This window comes from Malaclemys terrapin, chromosome 9, assembly GCF_027887155.1.
Source record: "Malaclemys terrapin pileata isolate rMalTer1 chromosome 9, rMalTer1.hap1, whole genome shotgun sequence".
NCBI classification, from domain to species: domain Eukaryota; kingdom Metazoa; phylum Chordata; order Testudines; family Emydidae; genus Malaclemys; species Malaclemys terrapin.
The window spans coordinates 17498293-17522255 of NC_071513.1; the positions used below are offsets into that span (position 1 = coordinate 17498293).

At 43.6% G+C, this 23963-nt stretch overlaps 1 protein-coding gene across 4 annotated transcripts in view; it reads right to left on the reverse strand.

The window, feature by feature from the left end:
• The window catches only part of COL4A6 (collagen type IV alpha 6 chain), a 197313-nt gene that overhangs the window by 28943 nt on the left and 144407 nt on the right, over positions 1–23963 (reverse strand). For 2 of the 4 annotated variants that reach the window (XM_054039034.1, XM_054039035.1), the window contains exons 15-25: positions 21818–21877; positions 19244–19288; positions 17117–17170; positions 15793–15862; positions 14895–15008; positions 13591–13740; positions 8436–8519; positions 8049–8209; positions 7000–7179; positions 5038–5221; positions 3677–3730 (exon numbers count right to left, since the gene is read on the reverse strand). In XM_054039034.1, coding sequence (XP_053895009.1) covers positions 3677–3730; positions 5038–5221; positions 7000–7179; positions 8049–8209; positions 8436–8519; positions 13591–13740; positions 14895–15008; positions 15793–15862; positions 17117–17170; positions 19244–19288; positions 21818–21877 — 1156 coding nt within the window. The remainder of the gene's footprint in view (positions 1–3676; positions 3731–5037; positions 5222–6999; positions 7180–8048; positions 8210–8435; positions 8520–13590; positions 13741–14894; positions 15009–15792; positions 15863–17116; positions 17171–19243; positions 19289–21817; positions 21878–23963) is intronic. The other 2 variants (XM_054039036.1, XM_054039037.1) reach the window with 2 other exon arrangements.

Sequence of the window (23963 nt, forward strand, 5' to 3'; positions counted from 1 at the left end):
TGCTGGGTCATTCCACAGGTTTACACAGAGTTTTGTGTGGCCATGCATGTATTTTTTTATTTAATTCTGCTTTTTCTCCAACTGATTCTTCTATAGTCCATGAGTCTGAAAAGTAACCACACAGCTTAGTTGTTAGCGTACTAAGAGCAAATAGGAATCAGTGGTTGTACAGCTCATCCTTTTCCTTTGTATGAGAAACAAAAGTATCTAACTTATCAGTGGAATGAGGTCTGGGTGGCATTATTAGAACCATCAGACTATTAAATTTATTTGAAAAATCTCTTATGTCTGCAAGGTCCACTTTGTCAGACTCTGGCAATTTGATACTCCATTGATACAGTATTGCTAAGAACACATGAGTGCTGGCATAACTAACTAGGGGTCCAATCCTGCAGTCCCTTTATATTAAGAAAAAGATCCCACTTTCTTCAATAGGCATTTGCTTAAGTAAAAGGACTGCAGGGTTAGGGCCTACACTATTAGAACAGGCTTGGCCTAAAAACTCCTAGAATAAATTAACCTTCTCAAAACGAAAACCTAAAGGATTTTAAAATATATTTTGTCTGAACTAATGTCACATCAGAACTGATCCTTAGAGTTAGGTTAAGACCATATTTCTGAGAGTGGGGAAAGGGGATTTTTTTCCTGCCCCTCCCATTTTGGAGTCTTTCTATACAAAAAGTTAAATAGCTAGTTACTACAAGATTACTAATACTGGCCCATTAAAATCTGGTGCAATTTTTTCTGCAGGTTCAGTGATTAACCAATCAGAGATTGTGGATTAGCTGCTTCTTGTTTTTTTACAACTAATTCTGCAAGAGCTTGCCACCCAATCCCCACTCCCAACCTGATATCCCAGCCCAACTCATGGGCTACATCACCAGGCACTCCAATTCTCGGCTGCATTTCTGCTGCCGCCAGACGTAATGAGTGGACCAGGCATAGTAAATCTAGACCTTTTACTGACAGCGGGGTTGTGAACCTAAGACTTCATTTTGTAAATGACACTGGTATCTTTCAAATAACGGCAATTCTCAGGTGGCTTCTGAGTTTTATTAGTAAAAGACACTGAGACAAAATCATTCCTGGTGTCAAACCAATGAAGACAATAGAGTTACACCAGAGATAATCAATATGGCTCACTTCTGATTTTAATCAACAACAAGAATAGGGAACCCATGGGGGATGAGTCAATGGCCAAAAGAAAGATTAAATTACGTAAGAGATTTTTTTCTATTGATGGGCCAAGAAGGTGGTGTATGGATTCCATTTAGTTTTGAGGCTGAATCAGAGCTATGGTTAGGGTTCAATCAATGGCATCAAAACCTTGTGAGCTGTTCTCAAGAGATTTCAGTAAAACTGGAAAAGTCTTGTGAGAGCAGCTTATCTCATCGGAGTTCCACCAGACTGGGTGACCCTTTTCCACCCCACCTCTAGTTCCTCCCCCCCAACTCCATATTCTAGGATTTTGTGATTCTGATTCATGTGATCACAAGATGGGAGTGGGTGGGGGGGGGGGGGAAAGGGGAGTGAAATGACCCAAATCACAAATTCTAGTTAATCAGGACTGCTGGCAGCCCTTAACCTCAGCTAATGAGATCTGAAGCTGAATGTGCAGGAGGGGGGGAGAGGGGAAGGGAGGAAAAGAAGGTGGTGGGGAAGAAAACCTCCTGGGGCTCTAATGTACTTGTGTTTTGATGCTGCTGTGCAAGTACTAGAAGAAACAACAGATGTTCTGCTTTGATACTGGAAGACCAAAGGTCAGTGCTTAAATTCATTACTTTTACCTTGATGCGAGGCATTAGTTGATAACAGAATGAATTTATAGGTGTCTAACCCCCTGAATAACACACATACAAAACTCTGCAATAACACTTGCATACTGATGCTGTCTTAAAACCAACCACTGCTCTTTCTAGATAGTACCACAGCTCAGCTTTAAATCCTGCATTTTAGACTTAAAGCAAGGAGCATCAAAAATAATAGATACATAAAATAAAACATTCACCAGTCTAATTTATATTCAGAGGTAGAGAGACGTGAGAAACAAGTTCTTAGGTTGCAGAATGTTAATGCTTAGTTTGCTGCCTACCTATAGGTAGATTTAGACAGGAGATTACTTTAACTGTTCAGAGGGTAGCAACATTTAAAGATGTGATTTCTTTGCTCAGATCCTGGCATTCTGCATTCCCGAGCCTGACACTGAATGTTTTATAAGGCAGCCAAAATTTAAAATCCGTCTCCAACAATCCCTCCATAATCACAGCATTGTGTAGAATGCCATTTTTCAAAAAGGGGATGTCCAATCCATCAACTAGCTCAGAAAGGGCAGTTTAATTAACATTTTTATATTCAAACACATGGTTTTTTAAGGGCCTGCTTAAGTGAACGTCCAGAAAATGACAGTATTCAATGCTTTATGTAATTAGCCAGCACTAGACTGGTAGCACAATGGGAATTGTATTTGTGGAGCAACTGAAGGGCAATGGTAATATGCTAAAGAAATGGTTTTCACATATTCCTGGGGTCTGATAGCACAATGAAGTAACTAAGGCTTAGTGCTCGCCAGTTACTTAATATCCTATGATCTCACAATACAGACAATGGCCTCCGAATGCCAGGGGAACAAGTCTATTGTGAACTGTAACAATGGCACAAAATGGGTAATCCAATAGCATTTCTGAGCAATTTCATAATACTGCTCACTAACTGTGCCGAAGTATTGTTCTAACACTCTATCCCCTAGTCAAAGATATCAGCTGAAGGCAACTCAAGGAAAATCAATGTGACTACTCACTTGAGTAGGAATTCAGCACATGCAAGTAGGTTTGCATGATCAGGTCCTAATACAGCATTTATTTTTTAAATGAGAATTTTCATCTGATCTACTGTAACTGCATTTTGTGTGGTCTTAGGCAAAATTCCTTGATGTTGCCTTTGGCAAGTTAATTTCAGTAGGTCAATGTCTCTCTTTAAAAATGTTCTCTGGTCTTCATCATAAAACCTTCCAACAAGTGCAGTGTAAACAGCAATTATTTTTTCTGACTAAGCAGATTTCTTTAATGTTAGATGAAGCTTAATACATCAAAAGTGTTTTTTAATAAATGCAATGATTTCCAAGTATTGGAGAGATGGTTTTCTCACAGCTTTCACACAAATATCTGTGGAGGTGTAAATTGAATCAGCTAATGACTTATTCACACTCTTCTACGTTTTCTGATGATAGATGCTCTTCTACAAAAAAAGCCATTCATTGTTAGCGGGGCTTTGATGTAACACTCACATAATGTGTTGACTTATGATGCATCCCATTTGATACCAAATATACATGAGGCTGTGAATGTCAGTGCATGAAGAATATTCCCTCTAGTTAGCCTCTGATGCAATCTGGATTTAGCAGCCCTTGTAAGAGATGTTTTAATAAGCAAAGCTATATATACACATACTATAGGTTAGCAGAGCTTTTAGCATTTAGCACATGACACGAGTCAGGAAAAGGCATATGTAGAAAGTTCAAATGGGATGCCAGTGTTGGCCATTATAAATCAGCCCATTACAACAACCAAATGCAACACTGGTGCTATGTAACATGCCATTCTGTGGGTCTCTGCAATGATGGGAAGAATGGGGAATCTTCCCATTGCTATTCTGGCAACCACTAAGGCCTAGCTCTCACCTCCCTCTGTGTCTAAGATTCCTTTACCAACCTCCTCACCGCAGCAGCAGTCACCTATACCAGCCAAGCAAAGGAGCACAGGTTAAACAAAGTCAGAAAACCCACACGATCGAAAGCATCTTTTTTTTTAATCAACAGGCCAAACATGCTCACAGACATTTTTCATTGTGCACATTGTAGACATGTCTGGTTTCCTCCTGAGACTTGGAGTCAGAAGAAGAACTGTATTCAGTTCAATGTCATTTTAGCAGTGACTAGTGTTTTGGGGAAAATATTAGGTCTATGAATATATTTAGTTGTATTACTAACAGGGCAAGCATTACAAATACAGAAGGTTAAATATACACAAACAAGGTGGAAAACATAATAAAAAGCCGCAGCAGAAAAGGAAAGATATTGCTTTTGTTAAAATCACCTTAATAAACCAGCTCTAAAATCTCGACATAAATATTCCCTATGTTCAATAGTTCGATGGTGAGACTATTTTCCAGACTCTAGCATATCTGAAATAGCACAAATAAAGCCCAGATTGCATTCACATATAAAGCCCAGATTTACTGGATTCTTCACTTGTCATTAAGTGTACCTAGCTCTGTACGGTCATATCAACTGTAGCAAACTCATACAACATCTGTCCCGCAACCGTTCTCAAGCTGGATATGTCATGCCTGCTATTGTGGCTGACTCAGCAGGGACTGAACGGGGGAACCTCCAAAGCTATAAAAGCATCAACTTCTTCAGCTTGAGCTAAAGAGCTCTGTAGCCAGGGTCGATAGCAACTCAATTCTTCTGTAAATCGGCACAGAGTGGAACTTGCAACACACTCATCAGTAGGGTACCACCTGCTAAATACAGGCAGGACCTAGTGAAATCAGTCATAAATGATCCTGGTGTTTGGTTAACATGAAAAGTTCCTAGTCACTGAGTCTTGCACATATTTTATTATATGTAGCTCTAATATTTACACCTTTCTTTATCTAAAGCTTTTCATCTTAACCACATCCCTAGCAGAAAATCACCTTAGGTTTGCTACTGGCTATAAAATTGTTCCTCCTACAAAAATTAGCTATTGTCAGTAGCCCCATCCTGCCCCTCTTACTGGCATGAGTAGTCCACACTCCTGTTAGTAATCTCATTGACTTCAGCAGGATTATGTGGGTGGGTTAGTGAGGACTGCAGGATCAGGTCTGACCTGTCTATAGACTATCCACAAATAATTTAAAAATATACATCTAGTTTACTGCTTTGATACTTTGAAAATACTACTAGGATCCCATTACGAAGTGGAGTATTTCTTTGGTTGGCTGGTTTATAGGGGCATGGCAGCTTTTCAGAATGAGAGTAGTCCCTAACAAGCCTACCTGGAGGACCTGGAAGACCTGATTGTCCTGGAAAGCCATCCATTCCTGGGTCACCTGCAGGGCCGCGAACTCCGCTAGGACCTGGGAAACCAATGCCAGGAAGACCGCTCTCCCCACGCCGGCCCTTGGAGCCAGATAATCCTGGCAGGCCTTTTTCGCCTGGAAATCCTAGTCCACCATCACCCTACACATAGCAAAGACAGTTACAGCTGAGAACCAAGAGCACCTGGAACAACTGCACATTGCCACAGTTTTGACAAGTGCACCAAAATGTTGTTGGGTTTTGTGATTCTATTGGACACTGTGATGCTACTGGAGAAGGCTCCAGCCTAAATTCTTAGCAGCAAGTTTCAAATGTGTTTGATAAAGTATATGGAAATCTTGTAAATGTAATGCTCACAATCTTTTCAAATGCAGGAAACTCTACTTACCACTTAAACCACTGCCTAATACATTATATTTGCCAAAATATAAATATTATACATGTTTGCTGTATCTTTCTACTTAAAACATTCATGGTCAGTGTTTTCTGTTTCAGTATTCGACTCTTAAAATTTGGTAGATAGTATCTTTTGTTTTTAAAAAGAACAAATCTTAAAACTAAAGTAGTGCTTGTAGCTTCAGAATTCTCTCTCAGACGTTACCTATAGTTTATCTTATGATTGTGTAATCAGAGAGGTGCTGAGGGACTATTATTAATCTTGAAGGAGAGAGAAATTCCTGTTCAAAGGGCGAGAATAGATTTTCCTTAACAAAGTGTCCTGCTTAACACTCCTCAGCTGCAAGTAAGTGTAAATATTACAGTAATCATCCAGCTGGGCATTTCAAATTCCAACCCATATATGACTCCTGCTTTGCAATCTTTACCCTCTGGCTCCACCCATTCTCCCATGGGAGCAGTGCCTGAAAGATAGTGAAGACTAAGAAATTGACTTAATAAGGCAACTTAGAGCTCATGTGCCCTAGAGTTTACCGTCACGTTAGTTGACATGTGTGAAAACATTATTACAGTCTGTAGTGTAGATAAGGCCTAAGTGGCTTATTGAAAAGAAGCAGGTCTCAAATTATTAAATGCATTTCGGTTGCTTCTCTACGCTATAGTTTATGATAGGTCACATTAATTACCATGTGTTAAAAGAGGATTGCAAACTGTAGCAAAGACAAGTCCTTAGAAGAGAGCACAGAAATCTTTGTCTGTTAACTCGTAAAGGCAACCAAGAGCTGTTAGGAGTTTGGGGCAGTTTACCCAAATCCTAGGCCACATGGAGCACTGGAATTCCTATAGCAGGTTACTCTCACTCCAGATTTGTCACCCTCGGAGTCAAAAGTGTGTGAGGACCCTTTATTCTAATTGCTTTGACTTGTTCAAAACACCACCAGCTTGATGGAATATCGTTAGCCTGTGCGATGCTGATGGCCACAAGTGATGCTGTGGCATCATGCCAATGTGGTTGCTGCTGCTGTGGGAAACCAAGCCCAGGGTTTGTGAATTGCACTTTCCTTTATACGTACACAAGCAGTGCTTGCCATCATCATTTATCCATCTAATTAATTCCCTGCCATTGCAGGAGCCTCGGCACTTGGGTCTCTCTTGTCCTCTGCCTGTGGCACACAACAACAGTTTAGTTTCCTTAAGACTGAAATATTTTAGTCTAACTAAAATCACTGGCTTCAATATAGGGGTATCCAAGTAAAATTTACACAGGAGATCAGACTAGATGCTCTAATGGTCCCTTCTGGCCTTAAACTCCATGAAACTATGACATTTCTTTCTTGTTAGGATGACATGAAATAGAGTCTATCCACAGAGTGTCAGTTTATGAATACTATGCACAGCTTTAGATCTCTGGACACATACAGCAGGCCTAATTGCAACATACAATTCAGCCATTTTACTATCATTGTTCCTTCTTATTACAATTTTGAAGCACTCTTATTTTTGTTGCATAAGTATAAACTCACCGGAGGACCTGGCTGGCCTGGTAAACCTGGGAATCCATCTCTGCCAGGAGTTCCTGGGATACCAGAAGGCCCTCTGGCTCCTCTTGCACCAAGATCCCCCCGGGGACCTCTGCCTCTTGGAAAAGATGGATCCCCTTTTTCTCCCTTAAGGCCTGGAGAACCTGGTTGACCAGGTAAAGCCTGGAGGCAGAAAGAGAGAAAACAGGTACATGAACATACATGGAAAGGCCTTCACTCCACAGAAATCATCAAGAGCAGGAAAAAAATTAATGACCGATAAAATATTTACATAATAAATTAACAACAAATGCATAGAGCTCACTGAAGCTGACACGACTAGCCTGAAACATTTAGAGTGGGATTTTCAAAAGTCCTCACAGCTGGCCTATGCTCAGCACTTTGAAAATCTCACTCTTCTTTTTTTAAAATAAAAGATCAACTTAAAAATGGCATTACAGCAGCAGCTAGGAAAGAATTACATCAGAGAGGAACATTTACTGTTACTGCTACCAACAGGCAAAGGGCTCACCATTTATCTTTTCTTCATCCAAATGCATTTCTCATTTCCAAACCAACCTCTGGCCCAGAACGAGCCCATAACCCAATACTCATTACTTCACGCTTGACTAGAGCTATTTAGACTTATGGTGACTAAATGTCTCCACTCTAACTAGCTCTCAGAATCACAACCGTGCATTGCTGCATGCGGTATTGTTGTAGGCAAGCTAGTCTCGGGATAAGAGAGAGACAAGGTGGGAGAGGTAATCTTTTATTGGACTACCTTCAGTTGGGCAGAGAGACATGCTTTTGAGCTTACATAGAGAGCTCTGACCAACGACCTTCTCTCTCTAATACCTTGCATTGATGACATTTCTGGGCTTTTATCTTATTTCTACAAATTGTTTTTTGCCTTCTTACCCAACCAAGCAGAAACAATTATTTAAAAAAAAATCCTTTAGGTTTCAATTTAGACAATTTTGGCTAATGGCACGAGAACAACACTTTTTCCTTTAACCGGCGGAGACTGAAGAAATCCTATCCTGACTTACTGGAGGCCCTCGCGGCCCTTGTGAACCCACAGTGCCTGGATCTCCACTGGAACCCTTAAATCCAGGTTCACCAGGACTTCCTGGTGGACCCAGAGGGCCTGGTGCACCTTTTGGTCCAGCTCTTGTGGCTCCTCCATCACAAGCACAATCACCTGGATCCCCTGGAAAACAGAGTGAAAGAGAGTTTTTGTTGGCACTGTGGAAACAGATAATTGGATCTCCATTGCCTGAACCTTCCCACACTGCTTTGCACTTGGTGTCATCGGTGAGTACAAAATGAGCAAAGTGAGTGTAAAGCCATTCTGGCTAGGTAGCATTTCACACCATTTTGCACAGGTTTCAATGACGATGCAAGCGGCAAGGTAGGAAAGTTACGGTAAATTTCACCTTTGGTCCCCTTTAGTCCGAAAACTCCTGGTGTTCCCCGTTGTCCAGGTCTTCCTGGTTCCCCAGGTTCTCCATTGAGGATTTCTTCAGATAGAAACACAAGGAGGAAAGGATATCAGCAAAGGCACGGGCAGTCTAAATTTCATTCAGCTCCATTAGCCAGCCACAATAACAGCTACTTTGGGCAGATGGCCTGGAGCCATACTGAGTCCTGGTATAAGTGGATGCGACTGCACTGATTTCAATTCCATGAAGAACAGAATTTGGCCCAGTACCGTAATGTTGTCCATGTTAAGTTTGCTTTGGCTTGGTAGGGTACCACAGAGACCAGCAGAAGAAGCCCTGAGTATTAATACTCTGGGGTTTTCCTTTTCTCTTGGTCTGCCAGGTACACTTCTTATTTCAAAAACTAACAACTGGCACAAGACCAAATCAAGGTGAAACTGAGAGGGTCTAGAGAGAAGTGAAAATTATTCAGGTCAAACCTTGCCTTTCTCAGCCTCCATTTCCACATTGGGACCTGATGCTATAGAACTCCTGAGGTTTCACTGTACCGAGGAGGCAGGATGCTGGGACCCTACAGAGGGGGCTGTATCCTACGTGCCCTGGGAAGCCATACTTTGCCAGGACTCCCTGCACCCCAATGCACAGGGTTTTTAAGGAGGAGGGGAGAGAGGTTGAAATGGGGGCAAATCAACGGATTTGTGACTATGCAGTTCCACTGCCATTGCGCTCTTGAGGTCTATGGGAACAGGAGCTATCAGGGTTACCTAGTGTTTGTACAATGGCTCTGCTGCGCGTGTGAAGGACTGTAACCCCCACCCCACCCCAACTGCCTGTCCCCTGCAGAGCTCCCCAGCCTCTCTCCCAGTTACTTTGCCAGTGTGCTGGGACCAGGCGTTTATTTTAAAATAACTAAGACTGGAAGGCAAATTGGCTTACTGAAGTTATAGATGAAAACGATCTGCTCCCTCCCCCCTACTTCCCCTCCACCACTGCAGGAGTATTCCCTACATTGATCTGCATGCAGGGGAAGATAGTGGAACTTGGGTTAAAGTGAAAACAGAGGGAAAAATTGATTTGAAAACATTACAGTTAAAATCCTTTCCACATAAACTTGGTTTTAGAACAAAACACTGCCGCATCTGACATTAAGTGATTGGCAGGCCTGGCTTTAAGGAGATCCAGTAAAGCCATTTTAAAGGACCCTATTAGCTCTGAGATACTGCCTGTATTGTACAGTACACATCTTCCTAATCTTCCATTCAAACAAATGAAAAAACTGCTGCAAAAAGGTATGAACTTTTTAGCTTCAGTGAAAGGGCCTAATTCTACCTATTCGACTGAGTCAATTATTGATAAGGGAATGGTTGTGCCTTCCCCACTGACTTAATACTGTCTGACAATACCATGTCAACAGACTGAGGGACAACATAATATCCATCGCATGTTCATGTCCTGATTACTAAGCAAGAGACTTAGACCGAGCTGGATGAGCGACCGGCTGAAAGGGGCGATTAGGAAAAAACAGAAAGCGTACAAAGAGTGGAAGAGGGGAGGGATCAGTAAGGAAACTTACCTTAGTGAAGTCAGAGAATGTAGAGATAGAGTGAGAAAGGCCAAAGGCCAGGAAGAGTTGGACTTAGCGAGGGGAATTAAAAGTAATAGTAAGAGGTTTTACAGCCATATAAATAGGAAGAAAGCAAAGAAAGAAGAAGTGGGACCGCTGAAGACTATAGCTGGAGAGGAGATTAAAGATAATCTAGGCATGGCGCAATATCTCAATGAATATTTTGCATCGGTGTTTAATGAGGCCAATGAAGGTATTAGGGATACTAGCACCGTTACAGAGGGGCATACGGGATGGGGGATTACCGCATCCGAGGTAGAAACAAAACTAGAACGCCTTAATGGGACTAAGTCGGGTGGACCGGACGATCTTCATCCGAGAATATTGAAGGAATTGGCGCGGGAAATAGCAGGCCCATTAGCAACTATATTTAATGAATCTGTAAACTCGGGGGTAGTCCCGTTAGACTGGAGAATAGCCAATGTGGTTCCTATTTTCAAGAAAGGGAAAAAAAGTGACCCGGGTAACTATAGGCCTGTTAGTTTAACATCAGTAGTGTGCAAGGTGCTGGAGAAGATTCTGAAAGAGAAACTAGTTGAGGACCTTGAAGTTAATGGCAAATGCGATAAATTACAGCATGGTTTTACGAAGGGCAGATCGTGCCAAACGAATCTGATCTCCTTCTTTGAGAAAGTAACGGACTTATTAGATAAGGGAAATGCGGTGGACCTAATATACCTGGATTTCAGTAAAGCGTTTGATACAGTACCCCATGAGGAACTATTGGTTAAAATGAAAAACATGGGGATCGATATGAAAATCCAGAGGTGGATAGGGAATTGGTTAATGGGGAGAATGCAGCGGGTCGTATTAAAGGGTGAATTGTCGGGTTGGAGGGAGGTTACTAGTGGAGTGCCTCAAGGTTCGGTTTTGGGACCCATCTTATTTAATCTATTTATAACTGACCTCGGGACCGATTGCAAGAGTGGGCTGATAAAGTTTGCGGATGATACGAAGGTGGGAGGAGTTGCAAACTCGGAGGAGGATAGGGATACTCTGCAGGGAGACTTGAATGAGCTTGTGAATTGGAGTATCAGAAATAGGATGAAATTTAATAGTAAAAAGTGTAAGGTGATGCACTTGGGGACGAATAATAACAATTTTAGTTACAAGATGGGGACGCATTGGTTAGAAGTAACGGAAGAGGAGAAGGACCTAGGGGTCCTTGTGGACCGCAGGATGACTATGAGTCGGCAATGTGACGTGGCGGTGAAAAAAGCCAATGCGGTCTTGGGATGTATTAGGCGAGGTATATCTAGTAGAGATAGGGAGGTCCTGCTTCCGTTGTATAAGGCGCTGGTGAGACCTCATTTGGAGTACTGTGTGCAGTTCTGGTCTCCAATGTTTAAAAAAGATGAACTCAAACTGGAACGGGTGCAGAGAAGGGCGACTAAGATGATCAGAGGAATGGAAAACCTGTCGTATGAAAAGAGATTAGAGGAGCTTGGGTTGTTTAGTCTGACAAAGCGAAGGCTGAGGGGGGATATGATTGCTATCTTTAAATATATCAGAGGGGTTAATACAAGGGAGGGAGAGGAATTATTCCAGCTTAGTACTAATGTGGACACGAGAACGAATGGATACAAACTGGCCGGGGGGAAGTTTAGGCTTGAAATTAGACGAAGGTTTCTGACCATCAGAGGGGTGAAATATTGGAATGGCCTTCCGAGGGAAACGGTGGGGGCGACGGACCTGTCTGGTTTTAAGATTAAGTTGGATAAGTTTATGGAGGGAATGGTTTAATGATAAAACATAGTAGCCAAGGAAAACCAAGCAATGGTACATGAACAGCATAATGGCCAACAAGGGTCAGGCTAGAGACTCTTGGCTATATGCTCGGGGTATTACTGATCGCCATATTTGGGGTCGGGAAGGAATTTTCCTCCAGGGTAGATTGGCTGAGCCTCTGGAGGTTTTTCGCCTTCCTCCGCAGCATGGGGCAGGGATCACTAGCAGGAGGGTCTCAGCCGATTGAAGTCACTAAAACACAGGATTGGGGACTTCAACGGTAGAGTCCAGGGAAGGGTCTTGCGGCCTGCAGCATGCAGGGGGTCAGACCAGATGATCATAATGGTCCCTTCTGACCTTAAAGTCTATGAGTCTATGAGTCTATAAGTTCAGCTTTATCAAGAGGAAGGCAGGTCATCAGCGCAAAACACCAAATTCCTTACCCAGCATACTAGGCAGTGTTCTAGAATACAAGGCTGATACAGAATTAAATCCTTTTCATTTATCACTCATTTTCTAAGCAAAATGAATCAGAATGTATGTTATTATACCAAGCAGGGCAGCAATAAAGTACAGATAAAAGGCCAGCATCCTTAAATCTAAAAGATGCATCTTTATACTTTGGGTCCTATCTGACAATCCTGACCCAGAATACTTACTCACCTGAGCTGTTCTCATAAGAACATAAGAATGGCCATGCTGGGTCAGACCAAAGGTCCATCTAGCCCAGTATTCTGTCTTCCGACAGTGGCCAATGCCAGGTGCTTCAGAGGGAATGAACAGAACAGGTAATCATCAAGTGATACATCCCCTGTTGCCCATTCCCAGCTTCTGGCAAACAGAGGCTAGGGATATCATCCCTGTCCATGATGTCATGGGGAAAAACAAGAAATGACTGAAAGCTGTATATCTTAATAAGAGACAGCTGATGAATGTAACTTCATTATAGTTTTTATAATTGATTTGCTGTGTAGCAACCCAACATTTGTTGGCAACATTCAAATAACTAGGTTTTCGTGCTTTATCCTTTCTGGAGATCACTATATAAAAAAATAAGACCATAAGAGCGGCCATACTGGTCCATCTAGACCAGTATCCAGTCCTCTGACAGTGGCCAATGCCAGGTGCTTCAGAGGGAATGAATAGAACAGGTAATCATCAAGTGATCCACCCCTGTTGACCATTCCCAGCTTCTGGCAAACAGAGGCTAGGGACACCAACCCTGCCCATCCTGGCTAGTCTGATGATGCCCATTCATCAATGAAAGAATCCAAACTGAGTAGATAGAGCTGGCGTTTTACTGTACATGGGGAACGTAGATCAATGCTAGAGTATGTGCTCTTCATGTAACTGAGGCATGTAGTTTAGTGCTAGAGCACATGCCTTGCATGTATGAGGCCCCAGGTTTGATACCTCACTTCTTCTGTTTCTTGGGCCAGTGATTAGGGCACTAGCCTAGGACTTGGGAATCCCAGATTCAACTCCTTGCTCTGGCACAGACTTCCAGCATGACCTCGGGCAAGTTACTTAGTCCCTCTCTGTCTCAGTTCCTCACCTGTAAAATGGGCATAATAGCATTTCCCTAACTCTCAAGGTATTATGAGGATAAATACATTACAGATTATAAGGCACTCACATACAGCACTCATGAGGGGCCATATAAGTACTTAATATAGACAGATGCATATTCTTCAATGGTAAATAATATACATATAGAGAAAGAGAGCACACCAAAAGATTATTTTGTTTGTTTATATTTCAATCCTGTACAAAAGCAAGTCTAAGAAATTTACATACGTGATGGACCAGGCAATCCTGGAGGTCCTGGCATACCCGGTAAACCCTCTATGCCTGGAGTGCCCGGTAATCCAATTGTTGCTCTCCCTTGGTCTCCTGGTTCACCAGTAGTACCTGGAATACCTGGAAATCCCATGGGACCTGGTGGCCCTAAAGAAAACATAGGTATATACTATGTAGTTAGCCAACTCTCCAACAGCATGTGGATCCAGATATTTTTCATTTTATGAAGATTAGCATTGCACATTGGGCTGATATTATGTTCATGCAGGAAGTCTTATCATTGCACATAAAGAAAAGACTATTAACAATAGCCATCTTTGAGAGTCACACCTTTTTTACTATTATAAACGGCAGCTGCCTAGGCCAGCGAAAACACTGCATTAGTGCAGAGGCTTAGTTAAGTCACTTTGGTTAGTGAGCATAAATAATTAAGCAAGCTAGTGATATATTCTGAAAATGTGAAGCACAATATAAAAGCTACATTATTGTTACTGAGTGAATAATGTATAGTGGATAATTTGACAAATACAGACTTTTTTTCCTATTTGCAAATTGTCCGGTGAGCAAAATAATTTGACAAATAATTCTCAATCTGTAGATCATTTGAGGGCAAGGGTTCAATGTGTGACATTCAGGTTACATGGATTACTTTTGACTGGACACACCAGATTGTTTCTGTACCACGACTAGCTCATCCATCTCTTAGCTTCGGGTTTCCAGGGTGAGTACCTACACTCAAAAGTCATTTTTAACAGATTTTCTAATATTTACTTAGAGTTCTCCGTTTCTGTGAACAAAACTGCCAGCAAACTCATTTGCCAGGGAACTCACAAACACAGAAAGGCCATGAACACAGCTGTGTTGCATATTCACAAATGCACTGAGATATGCCCTAATTGCTATGGGCTTGAGCCTGCTCCCACTTAGGTCAATGCCAATGACTTCCCAGGGCATCGAATTAAACCCTCTGTGTCTTGCATGGCAAATGAGAGAAAAGCTAGATATTGGTTCTCCCAGGTTTTCTGTCTCTATCTCTGAATTAAATTGTTTTCACATAAAATACTATTCCTCACACAGGTTACAATATTCTAGCTATTGCGCTTGGCAGAGTGTATCGCCAAGGCTGCTTAAGTGAAGTTACGCATGCTACAATCCTGAAGTGGGGATTTCAGCACCTCCATTAATAAGTGAATCAACAGCTGTTCAATTAATTGTGTCGATACACAAGCAAAGACAGCTACAAACATGGACAAACAGCATGCTAGCAGCTTACTTGGAACTCATATTAGCAGATGTTTTACCTTGAACAAGAGCTGAGAGACCTGGGGTGCCAGGAAGGCCTGGTAAACCAGCAATTCCTTCATCTCCTCGAGGGCCTGGAGTCCCTGGAGTCCCGGGATCTCCTGGCACACCTACTGGACAAAAATATTAAAAGTAGAAAAACTCAAGAATGACCTTGCAGAAAGAGTCCATGTAGTCCGCTCCCCTGTCTCCCACCTTGGCCGTTGCTCTGTGCTAGCAAAAGGTGCAGACCACTTTTTAATGTACTTATTCACCCAATGCAGTAACACTAGGCAGAAATTTCTCCCTGGCACCAACTGGTGATCATCTTATGCCCCACAGCACTATATGCAGAAACTAGACTGTGTAATTTCTGCTCTCACCAATGGAGCTGCAGATGTTGTTTCCACCCATGGCTTATTCAGTCCTGGAATTTACTACACTATTCTCCTCAGTAATATCCAGCAACAGCGAATGAGTGAGAATACTAAAGAGGCATTCAATTTATTTATTTGCAAGAGAGAAAAGGGGGAGTTTTCTCTTAATAGCATTGCTACAAAGAAATAAGCCTACGGGTGGTATATTTTTCTGGGCTCCAGATATACAGGATGATGCTAACACAATCAATCACTCAAGCTCTAAACATATCACTCTGCCTGTATTCAGATAGCATTGCATTTAATTGGGAGAGTTGCAAATATACAGCAAACTCTGAAGCTGCAAACACTGGGCCAAATTTATCCCTGTAGTAATACCACTAAGTCAATGTAATTACAACAGGGATGAATTTGGCCCACTGAACAGTGCTGGTGAGTTGATAAGAAAATTTGTATTAACATAAAAAAATAAGAAGGACATAGAGCGGATTAAGATAGGTGCATTTAAAATTACTTTGCAAAACAAAATCTAAAGAGTTACCTGAGACCAGTCCGTCTTCTCTATCAAGAGAAATAAGTGGGCCTGGAGGACCCATTTCACCTAATTCACCCTGTAAATTTAAACAGATTCATATTGTTTTCAAGTTCTTTAAAGACCAGAAAGCAGGGAAGAAAGAGTGCCTGTTACTATGCCGGGATCTGCCTTGGTGGCGAAGTTAATAGTAGTTCCTTGATGTAATAAGGATTCCTTTTTTAATGAATTTTTCCCTTTGCTCTTCTGTTCTTCCTAATGATCTCTGCATTCATGACTCAGGCCTTGGCTATACTTGGCAAATCACAGTGCTGCCGCGGCAGCGCTGTGAAGCGCGAGTGTAGTCGCGCCGCCAGCGCTGCGAGAGCTCTCTCGCAGCACTGTATGTACTCCACCTCTCCGAGGGAAGTAGCTTGCAGCGCTGCGAGCGAGCGTGCAGCGCTGCAGGCGCTGATTACACTGGCGCTTTACCGCGCTGCACTCGCTGCGTTTTCACACCCATGAGTGCAGCAAGTTGCAGCGCTGAACAGCGCCAGTGTAGCCAAGGGTATACACCACTTGTAGGACGAAACTAACGGCTGTCCACGGAAAGGTGCTTTTATCCCTTACCTGCCTGCATTTTGCTAGCTCAGGAGAGAGCATTGGCATCCTTGTACCATGTTCACAAAACATCATTTATCAAACCAACATATAGACCAATATCAGGTTCCTCATCCCTGCTCACCCCGTTCTGTACTACCCCTTGGTAAAAGCCCAGGTGAGTTGTTATTGATACATGCATGTCTAAAGCACCCATAACCGTCATTATCTACAGGCCCTTCAGCCCTGAAGTTCAGTAACTTGAGCTTTGTGAGGCCTGACAGCCTCTAGCCACACCTGACTTCACCCAACTAAAATAAGCAAGAGTTGGTAATGTCACCCTGCATCTCAGCACTAGCGCCCTGATGGTGTCTGCTGATGAAATGTTGTTTTGTTGGCTCTTCCAGCAATAGTGCTCTGAGAGTAGACCAGTATCTCTACTCCTTTCGTAGCGAAGATTCACTGGGGTAGATTGAAGGATATAGAAGGGACTGTACTCCCATTTCTCTCCAGCGAGGAAGCATACAGCTATCACACACAAAACGTAGTATTATCAGGACAACTCACTTAAAATATATGAGGGTTCACCAGAAAACCATAACCACCAATTTAGTTACCCTGACAATGAAGCAGATGGAAAACTGACATTAAAGAAAACATCACAATGATACAGAAGTAAGAAAGAGATTTGACTGGAGTAACGACAAATTTTGTAATAGGAACAGCGCTTTAATGTTCCCATTGGAGAAGTTACCTTCATTCCTTGCACTCCATCCAGCCCAGGAAAACCAGAGAAACCAACGTGACCCTGTAAAACAAACACACAACAACATTAGCTTATGAAACAAGAAAGGAGGGCCTGTGCAGGCCTCGTTTTAGTGCTGTCCAATACCTGTGTTTGAATTAGGGTGACCAGATACCAAAGATGAAATATCGGGACGCCGGGGGGGGGGGGGGGGGGGGGGGAGCAAAAAAAAAAAAAAGCTGCCAGAGCCCCGCCCCGCAAAGGAGGCACAGACCCCCCCTTCCCCACCCTGTAGCTGCCATAAGCTCCAGTGAATAAACGCTTGGGGGGAGCGCTCCCCCCTTGGTGTGTGTGGGACTGCCGAGCCGAGCCGCTTCCTTCTTCCCCCGCCGCCTCCGCTCCACTCACGGGCGGGAGGTTTCGGGTTACAGCGCCCGCACCCCAGACCCCCCACAGCCGCCGCGCCAAGAGAGAGGCGCGGACTCGGAGCAACTGCCCGACCCCCCCTCCTTCCATCCCCCCTCCACACATCCCTCCTCCGCTGGCCTCCAGGCGCAGCTGCTGCACCGCACCACTCTCTTAATCTTCATGGCGGCCGCGCCACACACGCTGGTGTCCGGCCTCCCTCCAGCTCTTGCGCTGCCGCCATACAGCTGATCAGCGTGCAAGCGGTGTGCGTGGGGAAGAGGCGGGGCCAGGGGAGCTATCCAATCGGGGAAGGAGGGGGTGGAGTCGGGGCGGGGAGGGGGGGCGCGAGCCGGAGTGGAGGGCAAAAATTGCTTCTTTGTCCAGTGTCCCGACCAAACATCGGTCGGGACACGGGACAAACAAGTAAATATCGGGACAGTCCCGATAAAATCGGGACGTCTGGTCACCCTAGTTTGAATCTTAGTCCCAGTCGCTTGTCCTGCAGGAAGTCTGCAGGAGCAGTAAGATTGGCCCATGGGAAAAAAAAGTCGGCAGCGGCCCTGTCTCAACGCCCTCTTACTGAGCAACATATTGGGGTTCCAAAAGACACTTTTCTTGGCCTACTCAGCTAGAAGGGTGGGAGCGGTGATGGGGTGGAACGGGAAGTAGTGAAAATCAGGATGTCATCCTCAGGGCCCTGACAGAATTTCTGAGACTGTTGGTGAGGGAAAGGGCATTCGTCAAACTGTGCCCAGTATGTAATTTCTCTCTCCTGCCTCCTCTTCTCCCCCAAGTCACCTGCACTAAACCAGGTAAGTCTTATCTCACTGACTAACCATTTCCCAGTAGTGTGTAGTAATACTGTGTATGGTTCAGAGGACTCTGCTGCTGATACAGAGCCACCAAAATTCCCTTTGGCCTTATGATGCACGACTAGTGTGCAAGTGCACTACTGCCCTCTACTGGAGTGACTATCAAACCTGCTCCAATGTAGGCCATAAGCTGAGCGTTGGCTGCATTTAAAGGGAATTCTCATACAGAGACGTCTGTTGGGTTCTGTCCCAGCCTGTGATCCTGAATTCCTGGATAGCCACAGACCACCTCATAAACAGCAAGGTTCAGAATCCCGCTGCTCAAGTCTCATTTCTATCTCATGACCATTCACTTTAAAGTGTTCTGGGAAATACTCTCACATACAGTATCTGTGAAAACAGGGCTAGACCAGAAAGCAGTGAGGATCCAACCTACACCTGCCCCATCCCACAAGGACCTGCCAACATCTTCGAGGGTTCAGTGCCTACATGTAAGCTGGTGAAAAATGGCTCTGATAGCTGTTCTGTGATCACGTGGCACTGGTACAACTGAGGGTACACAGGCCGTCACAGCCTTTCAGATACTTAATGCACTGACCATTTGCACCAGTGTGCAGGACACTATGTGGCAGATGGCCCTGAAAAGTAAGAACGTTGGTTACACCGGGAGGGAGTGTACAGTTTCAAATCTCTGTGGCGGATACTTTCTAAGCCTCTGGTGGGGAAAATGGTTAGGGAGAGAAAATCTTACATTGGTTTTCAGACATTCTTCTGGCAAACTCTCAATGTCCTTCTGGGACACTGACGTGGAGCCCATTAAGGAGGACAGGAGATTGGATAATATGAGAAGACCTTAGGCACTCAGATGACTTCTCGAGACGTTAAAAGTATTTCCAAAATTAAACAAGCCTGGTACCTTTTTCCCTGGAATCCCATCAGATCCATCCAATCCCAGAAATCCCTAAAACAGCAAAATACATGTTATTTAACCTTTATCTTTCTTTCATACTCAAAAGTCACAACCGGGTTTAGGTCCCATTATGCTAGGTACTGTACGATCACACACAAATATATGAATCCTGCTCCTAAGAACTTAACATCTAAAGGTGAAACCCTGGCCCCACTGAGGTCAATGGCAAAGCCATTGGCGTTAATAGGGTCAGGATTTCACCCTAAATAACTTGAGTATCAAAAGCCATTTTTGGAAGAACTCAATAGTATGAAGGCCAAAAGTTGTCTCATCTTGTGTAACCATTGTCATATTTAGCACAGTTGAAGTGCTTATAAACAAAATCAGTCCTGGTTCCTCAACTTACTGAAAACTTGGTGTCGACTTTCACATTGTAAAACTAAGAGATGGGTCATTTTTATCTTGAAAAATAATTTCAAACTTTTGAAGGACAAAAAGCAGCAGAATCCTTTTGGTCTTCATGTTGTATGTGAAAAGCACATCTCTGCAGGCTGTTCATGGTAGTCTGAAGGATGGCTGTGTGACTGTCACATGACTGGGAGCGGGCAGGTCCTCTTTGCAGGTACCATGTTTGATATTATATATATTCTCAAACCAACAGCACTTCTCACACTAAGGGACATGGTCACAGGTAATTGGCCCCTTTAAGAGGAGAGAAGGCCAACCACACCTATGCCATAATTAATTAGCTGCTTCCCAGCCTGAGGAGGTGGGAGTAAGGAGGGTCATGTAGAGAGGAACCATGGGGAAAGGACAGGCATTTGTGGAAGGCTCTGAGCCAGGGTCTGAGAATGGTACACCAGGGAAAGCAGCCTGGGGCCAAGTGCTCTATACCAGCGCCAGAAAGACTCTTAAAGGTAACCCAGAAAGGGTCTGGAAACAGGGCCCAGAGAGCAGGCTTAACAGAAGCCCCAAAGGGCAGAACCACCTTTTGTTTGTTTGTTGGAATTTATTAGTTTGGACTCTTGCTACTCCAGAAGAGCTCCGTTTGTGACTTGGCCGGGTGGCTAACCACATCTCCAACACAGACTGATATACAGAGATTAGATTTTGAGACCTATCAGTTAGCCAGTTTTTAAATCCATGGGAGGGTGCAAATCCAAGTGACCTAAACTGCAGGTGCAAAAACACTATGAGTTCAAATATCAATGCCTGCACAAAAGAAGACTAGTGAATAAAGAGTCCTGTATGAGAGGGACTCCAAATATACAGTGTGTTTGGTGCTTATGTTCTTAGGAGAAGAAAAACAATGGATACTGGAGAAAACAGGAATGTGGGATTGTTAAAATTTAAAATCAAAGAGAAAGGAGGCATGTGGATTTTTCTTTCTCATGACATTTCTTATGTTGAGCTACTGCTGTGGTCACATCTATGGAGCAAAGGCACCCAAACTTGCCCAGATGAGAAAAGGAACCCCAAGGGCCTTATCCTGCCAGCAGAGTCCCCTCAACTCTGACTAACTTCCATTGAAACTGAGGATACAAAACCTCACAGGAGGTGCTCAGCACTGGAGGTCACAGAGCTGTTCATTGTGAATATCAGTTGCCCTATTCTTCTGCTTGTGAATTGATCTCAAAGGTCAGTCATTTGTAAGGCCGAGGAGGAAACTGCTGTAGTTAGAGTCCCAGATGACTACAGCACGGATGAAAGCTCCGGTGATGGAATTTGTGAGGATTGAGCACGTTCTCAAGAGTCAAGCTGAATGTACCTTTGGAAATATAAATGAGCAGATACGCAAAGTAGGGGAATGGGGTTTGCAATGAGTTGAAAACAGGTGGGACTATAGAATAAGAATGGCCAAGTAGCAGTATCTGCTCACGTCCATTCGGAATGCTGCTGCAAAGATAATTTTCCCAGCCTGTCACCTGGGCCATGCCATCCCTCTCTTTGCATCCCTCCATCGCCCCCATCTTCTTTACCGCATCTAGCATAAGCTACTTGTCACCTCCAAGGCCCTTCATAGCGTTTCCCTACCCTACCAACCATCTCTCATTTGCTGTCTAGATGTCAACTCTTGTCTCCGATCAGCCTGTGTCACCAGCCTTCATTGTTCATCTGTTATGTTTTCAAACAAGCACCTTCATGCTTTCCCCCATGTTTGGGAGGTGCGCCTCGTAACATCCACAATACCTACCTCACCATCCTCCTCCAAATCCCTCCTCAAAATTCTCCTTTGCTGTGTGACACTTGTGGAAAAACTTGACAATGGTTAGGCTGTTGGTGACCACTGCTTATTAGACTGACCAATATTGTCTCACTGTTTCCTTGAACCCTCCAACCTATCCGTCTGTACCCATCTGTTGTCTTGTGCCTGACATAGACTGGAAGCTCTTTGGGGCAGATACCATCTTTTTGTTCTGTGTTTGCACAGTGCCTAGCACAGCGAGGGCCTGGTCCATGACTAGGACTCCGCGGCACTATGATAATACAAATAAAGACACTTTACAAACAAGTTGAACATTCCAGTCTGTACGTCTCTTGTCAAGAACAGGGATTTAAAGCCACAGTAAAGTTACCTACCCTGCCACCTGGTAAGCCAGGGATCCCCTTTTCTCCTTTTTCGCCAATACCCCCAAAGCCCTGTGGGAAAAAGCCAAAGTCACATATGTTAACTCCCAGATCTATCTGGAGACAAATGCCGTGCAGCCCCCAGGTGAGGTGAGTGTATCAACTCTCTACAAACATATACAAGAGAAGCAAGGTTGAGTTGACACTCTACTGGGCCTCCTAGCCCCAGAAAAAACCCTTCCTCACAGACAGCTGGCAGTATGTGCAAGCACCCTGGTTGTGATGAAGTCATGTGTTTTCCTGCTGCCACCTGGGCCCCTTTCCCTTAATTAGACCTGGATGGAAAAACAGAAATTCCATTTTGTGGAGATGTTGTAAGGCCCTGCTCGCTCCTGCCTCTTCTCAAGTCCACAAACAGCTCAGAGACCTTTTTCTGCTAAAACACCCATGCAGTTTATTTACAATAGTTTCCCCCCACCTTTGTACACTAGACAGTCTTAAACCTATTGACCTAGGGAGCCCTCAGCTCCAGAGGCAAGCAAGAAAGAGTAATTTCTCTCCCCCACTTTCTATCTGCTTCCTCCCATCCTACTTCCTTCCTGTGCCTTTTGTATTATCTGCCTCCCGGTCTAATTAGTCTCTTAGTTCTCTTCGGCCTGTCAATTAGCTCTTCCTAATGAGGTTTGCTCTGAAGTAATTAATTAGAGCTGCAGGGACCAAAGGGCTGGCTCAGCAGCTGTTGCTCAGCGCTGTGTCACAGGAGGATTTAGATATCTTGAAATTTGATTTTTTTTCCATTTAGGAGCAAAACCTAAAAATGTCAAAATTCTCTGCAAAAGGAAGTTCCAAAAAATTGCTTAATTTTGGAACAATCACAATATTTTGATTTTTTTAAACAAAGGAAATACATTCTGAAACAGAGAGAAGGAAAAAATGAAATGTTTTGTTTTTTAAAAGTCCAAGCAGGATGTTTTGAGATTGTCAGAACTCTTCCCTCCCCTCCCCCCCCCGAAATGGAATTTCAGGTAAATCGACACAAGTCCATGAAGCATTTCAACAAAACTGCGACGGAGAACTGTTCTGTTGAAGTTTTACAGACCAATCCTACCTACTTATAACCTTAAGGCACAATGGAAGCACTGTGAGTCCATGGTGCATCTTCTACTCCCTGGGTCCTGTGCCAGGAGAGATCATTAGCAATCATCTGAGTGCCATGTTAAATGCTGCCCACTGACTTACTCAAGGAGAAGAAGTTTGCAGTGATACTGCATCAATAATTCCATGAACAGAAGTTACAGCAATACAATAACTTAATGAATCATAACATGTTACTTGACATTCACACAGCACTTCTACTTTGTGAATCTCAACACACTTTAGGAACCTGGGTAAATATCATTAACTTTAATTACAGATGAGGAGACTAAGGCATAGAGAATTTAAAGATCACAAAGTCACACAAATTAGTGGCAAAATTGGGCACTGAATTTGTCTCCAAATTCCCAATCTAGCAAACTATGCATTGGACTATGCTGCCTCTCAACAGAAAAAACCCAACTCTATAAACTATAACAGCAGAATCTTCTGACTGCAATTCAGTATCACCTCCGCCATTAAAAAGTAGATTCAAATCTATTTCTTAGATGTAAAAAGCTGGTTGAAATTTGACAAACAACAGTTCAGTGCAGGAATCAGAGAGCCCCTTTGTCCTTTTACAGTGTAAAAAGGAATGAAACAGCAGTTTCACATTCAACATTTGAAAACAGATTTAAGGACTCCCCTTCTCTTCCTTCCCCCGCCCCACGGCCCCCCCAAAATAGGGATCAAATCCAGGGGTGTGGCAAGCCTTGATTTCAGTGAGAGTTGCAGTGACTAAGAACTTCTCAGGCTTCAATCCTGCAAACACTTTTGCACATGCTTTACTTTACACACAGGAGCAGTCCCATTGACTCAGACAGGACTACTCAAGATAAACACACACACACACACACACACACACACTCTCTCTCTCTCTCTCTCCCCCCCCCCCCCCCTTAACTAGAGGAATGGAATATGTCCAAGCAGGGCTTAAATTCTCAGAGATTATTTCCTGGAGCCCCACATACCCTTCCAGGCAATAGCTGTGGGGCAAGGGGTCATGGGGCTTCTGCCCCATGGG